This window comes from Agelaius tricolor, unplaced genomic scaffold (assembly GCF_023055355.1).
Source record: "Agelaius tricolor isolate 1412-34295 unplaced genomic scaffold, bAgeTri1.0.p SCAF_1, whole genome shotgun sequence".
Classification (NCBI taxonomy): Eukaryota; Metazoa; Chordata; class Aves; order Passeriformes; family Icteridae; genus Agelaius; species Agelaius tricolor.
Window position 1 is genome coordinate 5743623 of NW_027269261.1, and position 15222 is coordinate 5758844.

At 43.0% G+C, this 15222-nt stretch overlaps 1 protein-coding gene across 3 annotated transcripts in view; it reads left to right on the plus strand.

Moving 5' to 3' along the window:
* TTBK1 (tau tubulin kinase 1) overlaps positions 1-15222 on the plus strand; it is a 104340-nt gene that overhangs the window by 22258 nt on the left and 66860 nt on the right. For all 3 annotated transcript variants that reach the window (XM_071418868.1, XM_071418805.1, XM_071418729.1), the window contains exons 3-4: positions 1505-1652; positions 14697-14770. In XM_071418868.1, coding sequence (XP_071274969.1) covers positions 1505-1652; positions 14697-14770 — 222 coding nt within the window. The remainder of the gene's footprint in view (positions 1-1504; positions 1653-14696; positions 14771-15222) is intronic.

A 15222-nucleotide genomic window follows, 5' to 3' on the forward strand; every position in this document is an offset into this window, starting at 1 on the left:
GAAAGATTTTTAATAGCCAGCTCACTTAGTGTGAATTTCCAAGTGGAAGTAGGGCTGCACTGTAATAATTTATGAATAATCTGTGGTGACCTAGTTATTGGCTGTTTACTGCATAAATGTGCCTGTTTAGCCCCGTGGAAGGTCATGAGGAAAAATGACAAGAAGTTGCTCTGGACAGCAGCTTTCAAAGGGTTATCAAGTTAGAGCTTCAGAGACGAGGCTGGCTGTCAAGCTGTTAATATGGAAAACACTTCCTTCTTCAAGTGGAACTGTTCTTCTTGACCTGGAAGCCAGAAAAGCAAATTATTTTGGTCACCTTTGAGGGGAAAGAACCCTGCTCTTGGTAGGCAGGGCCCTTTGTTCAACAAACTGGACAGATGCACAGGACAGGCCTTTGGTGGTACAGAAGACACTAAAATATCATCTAAACCTGATTAAACATTGTGTAAGATCCATGTTTGACTGTCTGTCTGACTGAAACTTCTTTTCCTCTCTTAAGTGTTCAGTGTTATTCAGTGTAAACCTGAATTGCCTCCTGGGCAGCACAGTAGGCTTTAAATATATCTAAGAGAAACAAATATAAAATTATTTTCCTGGCATAGACATTGACTCTTGCAGCACATGAGGAGTCTGTATTATACATGATTATATATAACTATGTGCACATATGCTGTCAAGTCTCAGCAGAAGGAGGATCAAGGAATCACCTTCCAGGAAAGGCAGAGGATCCTGACTTGCTCTCTGAATGGGAGGCTACTCTAGAACAGGCAGACAATCTGTCTCTAGAAGGTGCATATCAAATATGCTGAAACTTAGACGTCTTTAGCTTTGAGTTTATGTCAGCTGAAGTCATGGATTCCTATTGTGGAACGGTCTTTAATTTTGCTCAGAGACACAAAAAGCGTAATTTGGTTGGCTTTCAAACTAAAGAGAAAAAGAGGCTGAGAAAGAATGGAGTTGTACTGGTGGCTTGTACCCAACTGTTTTGAGGTAATCCTGTTAGCAGTTCTTTGAAATGTGACACTGAAGTAACTCCAGGTAAAGAATCTTGTAAAAGATTCCAGTGGATGTTTTATTCTGTTTTTAAAGTCTTTGAATGAGATGTAAACTTCATTTAACTTATTTCTTGAAAGATTTGTTTTTACCACAGAGATGTATTTGTTGGGGGGGAATGACAGTGGTTCTGCTATCTCCTTGAAGGGTCTTTCCTTGAATTTTGGCAAAAACGTCATGGAGGCCATAGGCATTATCATTTGCTTTTAAAAAAATATCACCTGTCATTGCTTGCTAGGCTTGTTCTTTGTTGTTAGAGCAAAGAATTTATACATAGCACTGTCAAGTGGGTAGCTGGACTTTTGCCAAGCTGTGCAGTGAAGGGATTCAGGCACAGCACAGATTGGGAGCTGAGCTTGCTCTCCTTACACAGTCGAGGAGCTGGCACTGTGAGAGGCAGCTTGCTGATCCCTCTGTGCACATTGTAGCAAACCCTTTTGTACTTTTGCAGCTGAAGAAGATCGGTGGAGGTGGCTTTGGGGAGATCTACGAGGCAATGGATTTGCTGACCCGTGAGAATGTGGCCTTGAAGGTGGAATCAGCTCAGCAGCCCAAGCAAGTTCTCAAGATGGAAGTGGCTGTCCTGAAAAAGCTGCAAGGTAAGGCAAAAAGCCATTTGGAAGTACTAAAAGTGCATGTTAACTATTAGAATCCAAAGTTGCAAATGGTTTTTATAGTTTTCTCTTCAGCTTCCATCTATATGTGATGTCCTGTTAAGTCATCCAGCTCAGAAAGTTGTTACATTCTGCAACTCAAGTGAGATCCAACAACAGGGACTATTTTGTCTGCCAGGATATAAGGACAATGAGGAGATTTAGACTGAACTATTGGTCCACTGGTCTGTGCAATCTAGTGATACTGATTAGAAAATAAGGAATAGAGGGAGCAGCATCTGACTAAAAAATGAGGTTGCCTCCCAGAGGACATGGAGCACTAAAGCATGACAGAGTCTCCAAGTAAAATGGTTGACTAGTAGAGAAATGCAAAAAGTGGACAACAGGAGGTATAGGGAAACTGACTATTAACTAATTTTTCATGTACCTCACTGTCCTGAAGGCAAAGAGTGAAGTGATGTGCCTGTTCTTAATGAGGGTGGAAAGGAGCTGTCTTCATGCAGTTGTTCCTGGCTGAAGGAGGGGGGCTTCTACTAAAAAGATTGTCATGGAGGGATGTAAACAAGGAATTTCTAAAACTGCCTTTGAGGAACTGAGAACTGCTGTTGCCTGAAGGGCATTGTGCATGGATTTCCTTTTTAAGGCAAAGCCAGCTATTGCCAGGTACAGTTTATGTGTTATAGTATAATACACATTTTTAGAGATGTTCCTTTCTGCAGGATTCCCACTTGGGCTGAGGAAACACCTGCTGAAGCACTGAGTAGGGTCCTTATCACCAGGGCTCATGCTTCAGAGATAATGTTGTGGCCCTATGAATCTGTACCATTGCCTCTGTACAAAATCTCCAGAGATTGAACTGAATTCAAGGGTGAGACTGTTGCAGGCCTTGTGAAATGAGTTACTCAATGTTTGTGACAGATTGCCTCTAGGTAAAAGCCAGTGAATTATTTTTGAAGGTCAAATAGTTTTCCACATTTCAGCTCTCCCAAGAGGAGGACTGATAAGGCCTCTTTTGAATACTCTGGATTGTAAAAGATGCAGCTGAGCTGTGTAAAGGAGAAATCAGCCCAGGTCATTATGAGGACTTGTTGATCTGTGAAAGGCCTGGGATACACAAGCTCCCAGAGAGGAGCAGAGTGGGTGTCTGAGGTCTGGACACACTGCCATGAGGGCAAGTAAGGCTGTGATTGAGATTTTTTTTGTTTGGATGTACACTTCAAACTGCTCTGAATTGAGTGAGGGCAGGACTGTGTGGAATGATGGATTTTAGAGTACCACAAACAATGCTGTCATGCTGGCCACTGCCAATAGGTGCTGCATCCAGGGTAGGGAATGCTTGAAAAGCATGAGCTGAAATCACTAAAGCAGGACTAGCATCAGAAGATGTTGACTAATACTTGTGTTTATTTCTGGAAGATTTTTGAGAAAACCAAATGCTTGAAAAAACACCCACATTTGTGTACAGAATGATGCTGGTAACTGGGGAGAGGGAGTGGTGGTATATGGAACTAGGAAAAGCCCCTTGGCAAAGCAGTTAGTAAATATTCAAGAAAAGGACAGAAAAGACAGAAGAAGCAGAATTGGCTGTGCATCAGCTATCCTGTGTAAGAATGACACATTACTTCAGCCATGTTTTTACAAATCAAGCTGTTCTGTGAGGAATTTAGCTTTTTTTGGTTAAAGGTTAATCCCCAAATGCTTTACTGAAATAAATGATAAAGTTAAAATAAGAAATTGGGTTGAGAGCATGGGGAATCACGTATTGTGTATGTTTTCACTGTGAGTGTTGCAAAGAGGTGAGAAACATTTCAGGGAGGGAGATACTGCCTTTTTCCAACAGTTGGTGGGTAGAGTAAGTTTTTGGTATTGTCATAGGTGATACAGTCAGTTCATGGATATCCAGAAGAAAAACAAGGGAACAATATTGTCTAAAATTCCTCTGTACTTTTCTGGTAGAATTGAAAATCACAATCCCTCTTAAACAGTGCAACTTTATGGTTTTCTATTTAGGTGTCACACCAACCTTAAGGGACTTATGAATGAGCTGCTGCTCTTTCCAGAAGTTGTGATGAGAATCTTACAAGTTACTAGAGCTCAGCAGAGTTTGGGATAGGGAAGGTTGGCCATTGGCCCATACTGCAGACTGGTTTGGGTACAGCCTGACCTCTGAGTGCAGTAGCTCCTGGCTGGTGTGGACTGCAGGCTGTTGCCAACAGTTAGGATTTCTGGGACAGTTTCTGGAATAGTCACATAGGGAAACACAGCTCCAGGTAGGTCCCTCACAATGTCCTGCACTAGCAATCCACACAGAGCAGCTGGGGAGCCAGTCAGGGAATAACTCTTCTAGAGGGTCTCTGAACCTTCAGATAAACACCATGTGTAGTTTTCTGCTGTGAGGGTGGTCATGTGCTGGAACAGAGAGATGGCTGGAGATACTGAAAACCCAGCTGGATGTGACCATGGACAACCTGCTCTAGCTGTCTCTGCTTGAGCACGGCCATGGACTGGATGATATCAACAGGTCCCTTCCAACACAAATGGCTCTGAGATACTGGAGCTTGGCTGTGTGAGATCACTGCCATGTCAGTATCTCTAACCTGCTCTGTAGAGTCATTTTGTTCTGCTCATACTTGATTTGAATTTTCTGGATGTATAGTGGATGTATAGGATGCAGAGTTTTCTGCATCTTTTAGATGTATTAATATGTTTCCCAAAGGCAAAATTCTTTCTAACTTGCATTGTTACTTGCAAGGATCATAAGTTGTCTTCTGACCAAACTTCCAAATCTGTTCACTGTCTTGGGTCTGTGAAACACCAGCAATGGTGCACTTTTATGCTTTGGATGAAACACAATTGAGAAGTGAGCTTATGGAGTTTCTTGTTCCAGCAGGTGATAAGCTGAAGCTCTCCGTTTCCTGTTGTTGCACCTTTACCCAAGAAGTTTTTAGCAGCATTTGTGTCTTTTTCTTGCCTTCCATAGACCTTATTAGTCAAAATCAAAACCTGATCCCACAAAGCTGCTGTAGAATATTTCCTTGTCCAGGCTGGACTTGCAGGGCTCAGGATATTCTGTCTGGTGCTACTCTATCTGACCACTTCTAATCAGAGCACCACAAGATAGCTTTTTATTTTAATCCTTGTGGAGCAGTGTTTGCCTTACATCGTCTTGTTGCTCCTAGAGAAGCTAGTAGAGAATTACACTACTAGGGTTGAAAATCTTACCAATAACAAATTCAGAAACTGTTTCAGGGACAGTTAGGGCACATCTGCACAGTGAATTTGTGCATGAATACAGCTTCTCTGTCAGAATACTATTTTTGTGCCAAGCCCTCATTTTATTCCCTTAACCACTACTGCAAAACTAGCTTTAAGTGAGGGGTGTGTGTGTGTGATTGTACCATTTGCACACAATCTTAACATAATGGGATTTTCTACTTTGCAGTCAAGCACTTTGAAACCAAGCCTAAGCTGCAGTGACAAAACCCTTCCTGCAGATTGTCTCCAGCAGGGAAAGTTGCTGGTGCAGTTGGACCTGCCAGTGTTTTGCTGTGCAGACAAGCCTTTGGATCATATACATTAAAAAGTAAATGGAAATAAGATCTGTGTGGCTAAGTGAAGGAGTAACTTGAATACCCAGAGAGCAAGAACAGCTTTGGCTGGGTTTTCTGTGTTTCAGCCTCTGAAGCAATGTCTCCATTAGTGAGCAGTGCAGTACCTGCAGGTCAGTGGGGAGCAGCAGTTGCTCATGCCTGTACATCTCCAGCAGATATGGCTTGGGGGTTTTACACTGTAAACTTCATGGCTTTATTGGGATTTTGATTTGGGTTAGTTCTAATCTGCCCTCCTGTCTGAGGGTGCATTTGTTGGTTTGGCCTCTCATTTAGGATTTTGGGACTACTTGGTATGCTCCTGAAATAGAACTTCATGGTCTGTTTGCTCAGAGAAAACCTTACATGACCCAAAGCCACTCTGGGAGCACTGACACATGGTAGTTGGGATGATTTAAGGTAGTATGGGGGCTTTCTTTAAAACCTCATTGCTTCTGTAAACCAGGACTCTGAGGCTCCTGTTTTTTTTGAATCATGAGGAGAAAAAATGTGATGGTTTCCTATCATTGAACATATGGAAGGGAGAGTACTATCACATCTGAATGAGCAGATGTTTTTCCATCTCCTCAATGATTTTCTAACCCTTTGAAATACAAATGGACAGTGATCTGCCTGCTCTCCCTGTGATTTTTTTCCCAGTGCTGGATTTACTGCGGAGCAATATTCAGGTGGCAAAGGAGCATCAGTACTACCTGGACTCAGTTTCCTGTCTCTGAGATCTTTGAGGTTAATCAAAATGCCACATCTCTGTGAGACCAGCTCTGGCATAGCTTTTGGGGTGCTTGGCTTGGGCTGTCCCTATCAGTCTGCCTTTCTGACAGAAGCCTTAATTGCAGAAATTGTAAACCAGTATCTCTGATTAAATCCAGTGGGCTGCTGCAGAGAGAGGTTTGGAAAGTATCTTAGGAGCCAAACCAGGAATTGTGTTCTCTCTAGATGCTCAGCTGGGGCTGTGTGAGGCTCAGAAGCAGATGCTTTGAATTGAAAGGCATTCTCCCTGTCCTTACCCACTTCTTGGTAGGTGTCTCTGGGAGCACCCTGGGGACCTGTGAGACCAAAACAGTGCTGCACAAGGATCTGTCACAAGGAGTGCAGTTTGTATATCTCCTAGTCCATAGGCTCTCTAAATATGGCCACAACATTCAGTCCCCTATGCTGAGATTCTCTTTGGAGCAGCCTAGCAGGTTGTAATTTAAAATGGCCAGATTATTTTTGTGCTGAGCAATGTTTTCTGTTCATCTGCAGTGGCAATGTTGCCCTGGTGTGAGGTTACAAGGCCTTGAGTATTTGCTTTTGATCTCTCTTGGCTGCCAGATATTGCTAAGCTCTCTTCAGTGTGTTGTTTTCTTTGTAAATGCCTTCTTTTCAGTGTAACCAGTTCCATTGTGTAGGACTCTGATTAATATTATTCTGCAGTGCAGAGATCTTCTGCATATTGAGTAGTTGTGCAAGATGCAGCCTGGTCACAGGCAGTGTAGTTTTTGAGTACCTGAATTTGTTACAGCAGATCCTGTACTGCTTGTTCCCTCTTTAAGAGTTTCCTAGCAAAATAATGGAAGAAGAGGAACCTTGCTTTTCTTACTTGCTGGTCCTAGGGGTTTTTGTTCTTATTACAGGTGAGTTTTTTTGTGTTAAAGTGGTGCCTTAGTGCACCTTAATGCTCTATGATTCAGTTTCTTTTACTTTTGTAGACACAGTTTATATGTTTCTACAATATTTTTCTAGGTGGATGTAAGCAAGCTCTCTGCAAAGACTAGAAAACAGAGTAAATTGCCCTTGTCAGGCTTTTAGGCCATCACAGGGTGGCAGATTCACAGACTTGCTGTAACTTCAGCCTCTCTACCCATCACTGCATTTTTCCATGTGGAAGTGTTTGAATGAGCTGGCATTTGTTACACATGATTTTTATGCTATGGTGCCATTGGGTGGGGGAAGGTCATGGCAGGGCTGAAAAAGGATTTAAACCACATTTTTTTGAGATTGTGTTGAATTTTTGCTCCAGTAGTATTGTGTCTTGACCTGTGTGGGATCTATTATCAGTACTCCTCTTCAAGTAATGATAATTTAGTTTAGGGAAACAACTAGAGGAAATTATGCTGTGCAAGGTCAGGTAGTTTTAACTTTAATTGATTAGGGGACAATGACCAACCTTTTGGGTTTGTGCCTATTAGTTCACTGATTTTTTGCAGAAGCAATAGCAAGCTTAATCCAGTTGGTTAAATCCTAGCTGATTACTGTTGAGTAGTGTAGTTATTTAAGCCTTACTTCCAGCAGAGAATTTGTCTTCTTTCATGTTCAAAACTTTGTTCAGCTGAGTTGACAAGTCCCTGAAGTCTGGCTGGTTTGTCTGGCCAGAGATGAAACTTGGTAACTGCAGAGGAAAGAAATCTATGTGAGCCAGCTCTGCCAAGCTAAAGGCAGCATTTTCAAGTAAAGTTAGATGATGAAAATAACTCTCATTTCATTTTCTAGTCCTGATGAATCCTCCATTTCTTTACAATATTTGCACAGAAGTTAATTCAATATCCCCACCATACAAAACCTGTGATAAGCTGATAAACCTGACACTGACAGGCAAATAAAGAAGAGTCTGGGTGTAAAATGTACACTATAATGTAGAGCATTGAGAAACAACTGCAGCTTTCCAAATACCAGTGAGAGCAGTTGTACAGCTACATGTCCATTGCTGTTCATATCATTGAGACCCCAGCAGTGCCAAGTGCTCAAACAAGTTATGTTATGTTTAGTGACCTAAGCACTTGGGCTTTTCCCAGTGTGTGACACAGATCCAGAAGAAAATTTAGGCTCTCAGGGAAGACCTCTGGAGGTCTCTAGTACAACCTCATGCTCCAGGCAGAAAAGAAATAGATCTGGTTGCTCTGGCCTTTTGTCAGTGAAGTTTTGAATCCCACAGCCTCTTTGGGCCCCTGTTCCAGGGTTTCACCATGCTCATGGAGGAATAAAGAAATAGCATCTAATAGGAACTTCCCATATTGCAGCTCATGCCCAGTGCCTCTCTGTGCCTCTGTCATGGGTGGCTGGCACTAAGTGCCACACAGCTGTTCACTCAGCACCCCTGCCCCCATGGGATGGGGAGGAGGGCAAAAATATAAAAGCCATGGGCTGAGATAAGAACAGTTTATTAATTGAAATAAGAACAATAACAGTAGTAATGAAAAGGGAGATAAGAAAATGGAAGGGGGGAATAAAACCCAAGAAGTACAAGTGATGCACCACCCTCTGAGCAATGCCCAGCACATTCCCAAGCAGTGGCTCCTGGTGAATCAGCCCCAGTTTTTATACCCAGGATGACATCCCATAGTAAGCAGGATCCTTTTGGCCCATTCAGGTCAGCTGTTCCAGCTGTGCTCCTGCAAGGCCCCAAAAAACTCTCTCAATGAAGCTTTTAACAGAGCTCATGGTTGTTCATTTAGACACACAGGAGAAACACCAACAAGATCTTCTCAAGAGATTTGAACAACAAAATAGCTTTACTGGTAGCTTTAGAAAATCAGAGAACTTTGGCAAAAGGCTAGGAGCAGCATTCAATCAACACAAAACACTTCTCAAAGCATTGACTTAGCTCACTCAACTTCACAAACTCGAAGCCCATTTGATTTTAAGTTACTGAGAAAGAGGGAATTAGAAGAAGGAGAAGGACAGAAATGATACAGAGAAGGACACATACAGCTACCAGCTCCTGGGTTCCACCAATGTTCATCTGATAGAAACTCCAAGAGGAGGTGGGGTCAAGATGTGCTTTGGCCTTAAATAGCTCTTGGCCTTCCTGGGCCCTTCTCCCAGGTGTGACTTCTGGTCACTTGGCCACTCAGGAGCTGGGTTAGGGGCTCCAGGGATGGGGTGTGGGGCATTTCCTCCAGTGTGACAATTGGCAGCTCTGTCAGGCTGGTATGCTGGCTCTAGGGGTGCACTGCCAGGCCAAGGCCCAACCTGCCCTGCCCCACACACGTGCGCCCTAAAATATCTCGAGACATCAACCTTTGCAGTGTCTCACAGCTCCCTCCTGGCTTCTTGTGCAGCTCCTGACTGGCAGAGCAGGGGAACACTGAAAAGTCCTTGACTTAGGGTAGGAACTAAGCAACAGCCTAAAAAACACTCATATGTTATCAACACTGTTCTCATCCTAAATACAACACACAGCACTGTAACAGCTACTAGGAGTAAAATGAACTCCGGCCCAGATGAAACCAGGACAAGCTCTGAGGAAATTCAGGCTTCATCTTCTTGGCATTCTTGGACCAGCAGAGTTTCCCTTCTGCTGCCTTCCTAAAGGCTGAACAAACCCAGTTCTCTGGCACTTTCTGTTAATGTTACATTTTCCTTTCCTTGCCACCATCCTGGTGGCCCTGCTGAACTCGTGATGTTGGTATTGTGCAGGAGAAAATGCAAGAATTGGTAAGGTAACAGTAAAAAGAGTAACAATTGCTATGAGATTTATGATAATTCATGCAGCAGAAGTTACTTCAGTGTTTTGGGTGAACTGATAGGAATGAGACAGCTACTCCATGGAGGTGAATCACAGAATTTTAGCATAAAATTAAAAGATTACATTTTTAAACTTCTTTGTGGAGAAGAGTGGTTACTGATTTTCTGGTGAAAACACAGGAAATATGGAGTCTCTTACAAAAAAAACCAACTTCAAGTTGCAACAATAATGTCACATATTTCCTTCTTAGTATTTATTTGATTCGTTTCATTGCTGCATTGAAAATACATTAGGGATATTTAAGAACTTAAATGAGTAGAAGATTGGAATGAATATTGGTGTCCACCAGTTTGAAATTGATCCTTGTGAAAAAATAGACTCAAAAAAGGATCATAATTTAGGTTCTTTTAGGGCCTGTGTAATGAAAGCTTTTCATGTAATGAAAATTTTAAAGTATTCAAATGGGGACTTTAATCATATCTCTACAAGGTGATGAATATCTCTCCAAGGGTTGAAGGGGTTCTTATACATGAGAACATAATTATTAACTGTCATTTTTAAGTTTCTTCAGAAAAGGAATGGTGAAGACCATTTCAGTGACTGAAATCTTTCTTACCCCATATTATATGGGACATTATTATATTCATTGTAGTTAAAAGACTGCAGTAGAAAGAATATTTTTCTATGGCTGAACATTAAAATTTTGCCTTAACTAAATGCTTGTCAACAAAATAAAACACTTTGAAACTTTTCTCAAGTCAGTGCTTATGAACATTGGGCTGATGTATTCCTCTAGTGTAAGGTAATTAACTGGCCAAAACTCTTTATAATCTATTGCCCTGTTTTTTGCTTTGTTTTAGTACCAAACAAAAGCAGATACAGAGCATATTTTCTATGGTATAACTTGTGACCCTCTGGAATATCTGGGTGATTGTTGAGCAGAGCAGTCTAGCAAAGGAGCAAGTGTCATCTGGCAGTTGGTGCAGTCAAAGGGTCGTGATGCTTCCCATACCAAGTACACCTTGGGAAAAAAAATACATTCCCCCCCTCCCTTCTTTCTTTTCTGGGTTCAAATATGCTTTGCTGCTCTCTTCTATGATCTCCATGCTCGAGGAGGGCATGTGTGAGAAGAGAGGCTATTTCCTGCTGCCTTAAAGGGAATTCATGGATGGAATGACAATTCCAGCATCCTGTCTGCACAGGAGGTAATTAACACGATTGTTCTTGTGTGCTTCATAATTCTGATCAGCCTCAGGACTGAGCTGCAGGAATCCCAAAATCACACCTGACTGTCAGCCTCCATCTGCTACTTCAGCATGGCATGAACTGCTCCAGGAGAGCAAACAGTTGTAATCTGGTGCCTCCTTTAGATGACTAATGAGTGAAAGCCTCTGGAACCCAGAGGCTTTGGTGCTGCAGGCATTCATCCATCCTGTAGGACTGGCTGGCTGTGCATGCAGCACTTCTAAATGTGGCCTGCCTTTCCTACACTCTCTTATATTCTTTTTGTTTCATGCAGAAATGGGCATAGTTTTCCTTCACCTCCTTTCTTCTATTTTCCTGGTGTTGCTTGTGTTGCAAGATAGTGCATGGCAGAGCTGTTCCAGGCAGAGCCTAAATTCCCAAGACCAACTGGTTTGAGCCTGTTTTAGACTGGAAAGGAGGATTCAGTATAAAATCATGTCAGTTTGGGGATGCAGGTAATCAAGAATTGTCAGTCCATTCATCATTTTCAAAAATTGTAGTAAGCAGAAACACGTTATTATCCTAAACAAGCAAAAAATTCTTAATAATAATAAAAATTAAAATGCTTTTTCTTTCTGTAAAATGTTGTGATCCAGAAAGTAGTGGTGTTATGGAGGAAACTGATTTAAAAGAATTTTTAGAAATTAGCAAGGATATTTCTTAAGTCATACTGCTGGACACTACCTCTCTGGTTTCACTGAAATTAGTGATTTAGGTGGGCAGATTCTCCCTGGCAGAGGGTTGGTTTTTAATGCTTATCTGTAGTTTTGCAGCAGCAAAAAGCACGTGGTGTCCGTGCTTTGCAATTATTTAAAAAAATAAAAGCAAGTAAAAAAAAAAAAAAGAGTAATTTACCCTTTTCACCACACAATAGCTCTCATTGTCACTAGAAACAGTCACTGTGTTTTGGCTTGTGCCTCAATATCCATCCCCTGGTGCTCTGAAAGGCGAACAAAGCAAGTGGGACTCAGTGTAAATCTGTGAATCATGGCTGGGATGAGTGTGGGCTTGCTCCTGTCCATCCTCTCTGCCACCTGTGTGGGTGGCCAGTTTGCTGAAGCGCAGAAGTGTCATGAGATCCTAAAGAAACAGAACTGATTCTTTCTGAGGTTGACTTTGTAGTGACAGCTCTGGCTCTGAGGGTCCCTTCACACTGGCAGGCAGCACGGCCAGCCCTACTGGGACATGTGGCACAAAGGTGGGTGGGACAGCTGAGGCTTCCTGGTCGTTCCTTCTTGGCAATACCCACACCAGGATGCGTTCTAGATCCACACAGTATCTCAAGGGGTTTCCTCAGGAAACCAAAAACCTGTCAAAATCAACACTGAATTTGCAATGAGCTTGTCAACAGCAGAAAACCAGTGGCACCCAGTATCTGTAGCCACCCTCAGGCTGGTATGTGAGAAACAGGGTCAAGGAAGAGCATGTGCCCAGTAGGAGCAAGGCCAGGTGACATGGGGAAAATACAGACATGCTGCTTGCCACTGCAGGGAGAAAATTCATGCAGCCAAAGCTCAGCTGGAGTTAAAGCTGGCCAGAATTGCCGGGGACAATGAAAAGGATTTTTTTTCAAATATCTTCATGGAAATAGGCAGTGTAGAAATAACATCAGCCCCTTGCAGGATGGGGATGGTCACCTCACAGAGACAGGGACAAGGCAGAGGTGTTTAACACATTCTTTGCCTCTGTCTTCAACACGGCTGATGGACTAAGGGGGTCTCAGTGCCCTGAGCTTGGAGGATCTTGACTGTGAGAATGATCAATTCCCAGTTGACCCTGAAATTGTGCAGAGTCTGCTGCTCCAGCTGGGTCCCTACAAATCTGTGAAGGAATTCAGCCAAGAATCCTCAAAGACCTGGCTGATGTCATTGCAAACCCTCTCTCAATGATTTTTGAGTGGTCTTGGGAGTCCAGAGAGGTCCCAGCTGACTGGAAGCTGGTGAATGCTGTCCTGTATTTCAGGAAGGGAAAGAAGGAGGACCCCAGAAACTACAGGCCTGTCAGTCTCAGTTCAGTGCCTGGTGAAGTTACTGAGAAGGTGATTCCAGGAGGCACTGAAAAACAGCTGGGGCAACCCTGGATGCTCAGACTGGGGAATGAAATGCTGGAAAGCAGTGCCATGGAAAGGGGCCTGGGGATCCTGGTCCATGGCAAGTTGAACATGGGTCAGCAGTGCCCTGGCAGCCAGGAGGGACAACCTGTCCTGGGGGCATCAGGCGCAGCATGGTGTCTTAGTTTGGAAAGACAGGTGTCTACTAAGAAAGGCAGGAGCCTCCCCTGAAATGGAAAATCTAAACCCCCTCCCTTTGAATTGCTATAAATTTTAAATGAAGGGGGCTCTCTGGCAAAAATATGGGAGCAGGAATAACAGCTCTTTATTAGGGAAGAAAATAAAAAGATAAAATAAACAATGCAGTAAACCAAACCAAAACTGACAGAGTCAGAATATGACCTGACACCCTGTGGGTCAGGGTGTTGGTAGCAGTCCCATTGGAATTGTGGCTGCAGCCCTCCTGCAGTGTCAGGGGTGGTTCTGCTGGAGCAGGGATCCTGTAGCAAAGGTGTAGTCTTCCTCTGAAGATCCAGTGGAAGAAGAGGCAGCTGGTCCTCTGGGAAATCCAGTGGAGAAGCCGTGCTGGTGTTCCAGAATCTCCAGAATCCCCAGATTATATCCAGGTAGGAACACTTGGCTCCTCCCTCTGGGCAGAGCATCTCCCAATGTGATGCTGTAGTTCTTATCAGTCATGTAGTGACATTCAATAGCTGTTATCAGCATATGTCTCCCGGACAGAGGAGGAATTGAGAATCTGACTCCATGTTCTCAGAAGGCTAATTTATTATTTTATGGAATATATTAAAGAATGCTATACTAAGCTATACTAAGGAATAGAGAAAGGATACTTACAAAAGGCTTAACAAGATACTAATGAAAAAATCATGACTCTCTCCAGAGCCTCGACACAGCCTGACTGTGATTGGTCATTTAAGTTAAAACAATTCACATGTTGGATAAACAATCTCCAACCATATTCCAAAGCAGCAAAACACAGGAGAAGCAAATGTGATAATATTGTTTTTGTTTCTCTCTGAGGCTTCTCAGCTTCCCAGGGGAAGAATCCTGGGCAAGGGGATTTTTCAGAAAAATATGATGGTGACCAGGGAATTCATGCCTCATCCTTCCCCTTCCGAGAATCCAGAGAGCAAACCATCCCAAATCCATTACAGGTCAGGGTCTGAAACCACAGCCTCTGCTCCCCCCCGAGGACCAGCTGAGTAATGTGGGCTGGCTGAGTTAGTTTGATTTTGCCTGCATAGGTGTAGTTTGTACTAACATCATGCCAGAACTTGACACTGAATGGCCCCAATTTTTTTCTTTCTGTTGTTTTATGAAATTGCTTTTATGTTTCAGTGGAGTATTTCCATAAACATCTTTGTTTTTCAGTTGTCTCTGACTATAAAAATCAGGGTTTGCTCATGTTGAGGTAGCATTAGATTAGCTGTTTCAGGGTAAGCAGTGCTAGTAGGTAAATGTGGTGGTGGTGGTGTGTACAAGTCAGCTTGTACTGAGTAAAGTTGGTGTAATGAACTGAGCTCAGTTTTTTATGCATAACTCCTTACCTGATACCATTTTATGGGTACCAGCCCTGAATCAGAAACCATTTCTCTAAACATCATGATCACAGGGTTGTTATCTTGTGTTCTATTCTGTTCATTTCTGTTTCTTTTCAGGGAAGGATCATGTTTGCAGATTTATTGGCTGTGGAAGAAATGAAAAGTTTAATTATGTGGTCATGCAGCTTCAGGTGAGTTCTGTCCTTTGCCTCTCCTGTCTGTCCAATAGAGATGGCATCACTGGGAAGGATTTACACTGAGGGAATAAGGGCAAGCACTGGTGTAAAGACTTGGTTGTACACAGAAAGAGGGTGGAATGGAAGAGGGTGAGAAGGGCTGGTGCTGCTCTTGATATCCCTTGGGATGGCTCCAGTCGTCAAGATGTGCTAAAATATTTCATAGCTCTGCTTTTCTGTTTAAGATGGCTTTCTGTCAATTTTCTGGGGAAAGCACTCAATTCAGAATGCTCACAGGAGCAACCCACAGCATTGTGCAGCAGTGGCAGCTCTTTGGAATACCTCCTGCTGAGCTGTGATGCTGCATTCAAAATATGCCTGGTATCAGAGCTCAGAGTGAGCCGTGGTGTCACAGCAGCAGCACAGTTTCTCTGTGAAAGGCCGTGATCTCTGGCTCCCCTCTCTCT